Raw genomic sequence first — 5,198 nt, 5'->3', positions numbered from 1 at the left:
TTAGCACTGGAGCGCACGCGGAGGAGAAGGGGAGGGGGAGGAGGCAAGGAAGAAGGGAGTGGGAGGAGTAGGGTATCCATCAGAGCGACAAACGACCCCGCCGGGAAATTCTGTGCCAACACGAGAGGTCCCTGGTCTACCTCCGGGTCTACCTCCTTGTCCGCGCGAGCTGCTCGCGTGCTGTCTACCTGTCGGGGGAACACCCGACCAGGGAAAAAAGAGATTTCCATTCCCCCACCCCACCCCTCTTACTCCCTCTTTACTAAAACATACGTTCCCCGTTTATTTGAATATCGGAGCAAAACATTTCTAGAAAACAGGAGTAGTGCTGAGAAAAGTTAAAAGGTCTTTTTGAAAGGATACAAACGGCCCCACCTTGCCCACCTCTTTTTTGATGCTTCACTTCACTCACCTGCTGAAAATGTCCTTGAGCTCGTGCTCAGACACGAACTGGCCGAGGCCGGTGACAAAGAGCGCCGAGCAGGGCGGGCCCCCCTGCGAGGGGCCCAGGGCGCCCTGCGGGTTGTGGGGGCCGTGCGGGTGGCCGCCGTGGGGCTGGGGCCCGCTGGGCGAGGAGCCCGCGGGCGAGGCGAGCGCCGGGGACGGCAAGAAGTGGGGCATGTGGCCCTGCGGGGGCGCGTGTCCGGGGGCGTGCCCGAGCGACAGCGAGCCCTGCTGCAGGCCCTGCTGCAGGCTCTGGTGCCCGAACACCCGCCAGGCCTCAGCCTGCTGCGGGCACACGCCGTTCATGTCCTGCGTCAGAGAGAGCGCGGTCAGGAGGAGGCGGTCGCGGCGGCACCGCGCGGCCCGGCCCCAGAGGCACGGGGACGTCACGAAAGTCTTTGACCTGAACGCGTCAGAATGAGGCGTTCGTGACCTCCCCGTTGCAGCTTGTACTGGCGGCGACTGACGAGCACGCCGAGCTACACACACAATTCGGGGTGCCCGTCAGTCGCACACTCTGAGTACCAGAGCGAGCAGGATCGTTCTGAAACCAAACAAAGGTTCCCTTTGCAACAGCCTTTAAAGGGATGGATGAGAGAGATTAAAGTCTGGACATGCTGGTGATTTGAGAACGATCCTGCAGCGCACGGGGACTTCCTGCCAGCTGCTTCCACCTTTGGACCCGAACGCATTCAGGTTAATCTTGGTGATAGTGAAGGGGTGCGCTGGGGTGTGCTCGAAAGTTCTCGAGGCCATCGAGGGCAGACATGTCAGAACGGTAGCTTATTAAGGAGCTGTCACTAATTGGTTATTAATCAAGACTGCCTGCCTCGTTGGCCTAAAGAAGTTTTGAGGTTTAAAAAAAGAAGACAGGCCTTGCCGGCGCTGTCAGTGGGTATCAGAAGTGCGAACAATCAGAAACAGGCTATAAGCTATTTGCATTCTGCTCACAACTAGAGGCTTTCCGTTGAAATTCCCCCCCCCCCAAAGCAACTTTGAATAGAAGTGAAAAATGCAAATAACCACCGCAAAGAGCATGATATTAAGAGGACATCCATAAACTTTTTACAGCCACAGCTTGTCGAAGCAGGCATGACTTTTACGGACGCCCTGATAACATGCTCAAGTAATTGGTGAGATCCACGACAAAAGTTAGCCAAACAGGTTGATTCCAAAGATCAGGTCTAGATAAACTTTTTGACAGTAATTGTATGCTTCACAACAACAGTTTACGAAATATATACTAAATAAACTGAAATTTGGAAACAAACCAAGCACATCACAGGGAAGGCCATGCATAACTAACATTGATCGAATAGTTCTTATCGGTTAAATAAAGCGGTTAAAATTTTGTACATTATGCTTATTTTAAATGATTTACTCTAAATTCTGTTTACTTCTTGTCATGTCACCATTAAGGTCTCAGAAGCAATCGATCTGTTTTAAACTGTTGCTCCTTTCCATTATAACGGTGTTTTGATGATAGTTTAAGCATAAGTAAGAGGAGACAGGCAGACAGAGAGAGTGAGAGTGGCGCCCTTCCCGCCCCTACCCTCACCCAGCGCCCTAATCATACAGAAGACTAGGGTAAGGGTTGCCTGGCCTCCGCCAGGACCTGTTCCTGCCTGGGGGTCGAAGGGAGTGCCCGTGTCTGAGTGTTGGTGCAATGTTAGATAGATAGATAGATAGATAGATAGATAGATAGATAGATAGATAGATAGATAGATAGATAGATAGATAGATATTTTTTGAAGGTGTACGAAACGGCTATCAGATAGGACCCTCTTACAGCCCTTCATTCATTGATACAAATCGCGAAAAAATAGCGGGTCATTTTCTAAGCTTTGCAGAAGCTTAGTTTGTAAATTGTCCCTGCCTGGTCGTCCTTAAGCTCGGCGTGACACGCCTCGGGTGGCCACAGGGTGGCCGAGGTGTGGGGACGTGGCGGCAGGTGGCAGGGCGTGGCGTGGGGGGGGTGGGTGGGACCCGTGCTGAGGTGAGATGTGGTGAGTAGTGCCAAGCAAGATGCGCTTAATTCCACGCTCACTGATGAGCACCAAATCGAAAAGGCAGTGAAAACTGCTTGGTATTTTCTCATCAACATATTAAGAAAATAAATTTATCCAGGAAAGGTGCAATGTGTTGAACATAATTGTTACGTGTGCAACGTAGAATCAGATTTCGTACTTGATGGCGATTGACTAAAAGTGTGAACGTGAGAGAAGAGGCATGCAGTTTAAAATAAAAATAAATATTAGAGGCAAGAGACAAGGGAAGAGGGTAGAGTGACGTGATAAGGGAGAGCGAGAGTAAGAGAGAGACACACAGAACAAAAGTAGAGAAAAGCGTGCAGCCGTTCAAACAGACGAAAACATTTCTAGAGACATATTTCAGAGACAGAGGGTGCAGTCTAAAAAGCTCCAGCAAGGTCCACTTCCGGTAATTTAAAGGGTCTCGAGCCTAAAATGTGAGCGATCACGCCGCCTGGCCATGTCCTCCTGGTGAGATAAAAAAGGAAAAAGAAAAGAGAGAAAAGAGAGAAATCGATCAAAACGGCGGCCATTAGCGGTATTTTAGTTCGCAGATCAACTCGATAAAGGTAAATATAGGTTCTACGCGGGTGATGCAGGCAACTAAAAGCAAGTGTGTCGCGTCATAGGCTGTTCCAGGCGTAGTATCTGTAGCGACGTTCCGTCCACTGTCCTGATCTAAGTCTCTTTCCCCACTTCGAAAATGAAAATGTATGACTCTTGGACATAATATCTGCCATCCTGCTTTATCATATAACGTCTGGGAGAATTCGTGCAGTAATTACAGCATTGACACACGAACATAAACAAACGACTTTCCTGACTTTATTTTTTGAAAGAGGATTGTGCAAGTATCCTTGTTCTGCATTGCAAGTGCATGCGGACGCAGAAGGGGTTGCACTTATACTCCCGGAGAGACAACGGTGACGGATCTAACCCCATCCCTCGCGGGTGCGCCCGGGGTTGTGTCGCAGCCTGGCCTTGAAGTTGGTCTGTTAGTCAGCGCCTCGAGACTTCCGCTGCCAAAGTGAGGCCCCGTTAACGGACTGACGCGCGGTGGGGCACAGACTGCCAATAAGGAGTCAGAGACTACATTAAAAGTCGGTCTCAGCCGACAAATTAGTCTGCACATTAAATCTTAATGCACGTAGGCATATTTTAGCGCTCCCCGTGGGATTGTAGTTTTTAAAAGCCTGCTTTGAAATATGACAAAAACGCATGAGGGTTTGGGTGTGCCACATCTTCCGAAACTCGGGGTCGCGATACCTAGAAAACCACGTCTTTCGAGCACGATAACTAAAACCTTACGCCTCTAAACCCCGGCTGGTATAATGTTTTCTTTCTTTCTTTCTTTCTTTCTTTCTTTCTTTCTTTCTTTCTTTCTTTCTTTCTTTCTTTCTTTCTTTCTCACGCCGAGAGGCCCCCTTGGGGCGGCCTGGAAGTGGACCCGCTAGCTTGACGGTGAGGAGTATACTGTTAGCAGGTCGGACTAACGTGTTGGGTCTGGCCCTGCTGGGCGGCGCCCTGGCCCCCGTGGGGACCCCCGAGGCCGGCGCCGAGGCCGGTGGCGACCCCGCCCTGGCCGAGGCCGGCGCCGAGGCCCTGGCCGAGCCCCTTGGTGGTGCCGCACGAGGCTAGTCAGAGGTAGGAACGTACGGGGAGCTGGGGGTGCAGCGCGGGGTGCACCAGGTGGTGGAGCGCGGGGCCTGGCAGCTCCGCCGCGGCCGAGAACGCTATCGGATGTTGCCAGAGTTCCGGCCCTCCCGGATAGAACGGGGACAGATCTGCAAGCAGAGAGAAGAAAACACAGACGGGGTTAGTAACTCACGGAGAAAGACATCGAGACAAATTGTTCCGAAGCCAAACAAAGACACCACAATCCTTATCAAGAAAACGAATACTAAACACTTAAAACAAATTAAATTGACAGGGTGTGAGCTGTAAGTTTAGTACCGGGTGTAACTGAGAATGCGCAACAGTGTTGCGGAATTGCATACCCTCCAGGGCTGCAGGGGCCATGGCGCCTTACGGGCTAACTGAGTAGGCAAACCCGCAACACTGTTGCGCATTCTCAGTTACACCCGGTACATGCAGCCGAGTACCTGCCGCATACCGCATGTGCGGCACTGATAAAAAATAATCATATGAAAAGGTGACGTGAATGCTGTTCATAGGCTGGACAGTAAATAGAACAGTTTTTCTTTACACCCTTGAAACATAGAAAAAATATAGCGACGAGAACTTTTACTCCGGTTGGATCTTGTTATGAGCCGAATGGCGTTAAAACTATGAGCTAGCTTCTTCATGCGATTTAAAATCTTTCGCGTGTGAAGCGTTCATCAGTTGTGGGATCGTCCAGAAAGTACGTCCGCTTTTCTCAGATTCGTTCGGCAAATTACAGGAGCTCGGCGCCTGCAAAACGCAGGGTAGGCCAACCCGCAGTACACGCTTGCACTGCAGGCATGAGGTTGCCTACCCACCAGGCGCTATGAGAGCTTGCAGTGGATGAACTGGGTAGTTTCGCAAGGGCAAATGGCGGACTACTTTCTGGATGATCCCTGTCGGGAGTAAAGACAGGGCAATTGGGGAGAAGGGAGAGAGAGAGAGAGAGAGAGAGAGAGAGAGAGAGAGATGCATAAGGGGTAAACCTAGCTTAAAATCAAAACAAAAAACACGATGCAAATAAAATGCGCCACATGCCTAGTAATAATAATAAACAAATTA

The 5,198-nt window shown here is 50.6% G+C and overlaps 1 protein-coding gene across 2 annotated transcripts in view; it reads right to left on the bottom strand.

Annotated features, from left to right (window-relative positions):
- The window catches only part of LOC113206151 (protein couch potato-like), a 28,560-nt gene that overhangs the window by 6,310 nt on the left and 17,052 nt on the right, over nucleotides 1-5,198 (bottom strand). For both annotated transcript variants that reach the window (XM_052273719.1, XM_052273720.1), the window contains exons 6-7: nucleotides 4,131-4,258; nucleotides 413-753 (exon numbers count right to left, since the gene is read on the bottom strand). In XM_052273719.1, coding sequence (XP_052129679.1) covers nucleotides 413-753; nucleotides 4,131-4,258 — 469 coding nt within the window. The remainder of the gene's footprint in view (nucleotides 1-412; nucleotides 754-4,130; nucleotides 4,259-5,198) is intronic.

This window comes from Frankliniella occidentalis, unplaced genomic scaffold (genome assembly GCF_000697945.3).
Source record: "Frankliniella occidentalis isolate FOCC.00 unplaced genomic scaffold, Focc_3.1 Scaffold295, whole genome shotgun sequence".
Taxonomy (NCBI): Eukaryota; Metazoa; Arthropoda; class Insecta; order Thysanoptera; family Thripidae; genus Frankliniella; species Frankliniella occidentalis.
Note: the sequence above shows the minus strand (reverse complement) of the source record. Positions and strands in the feature narration are given on the sequence as shown.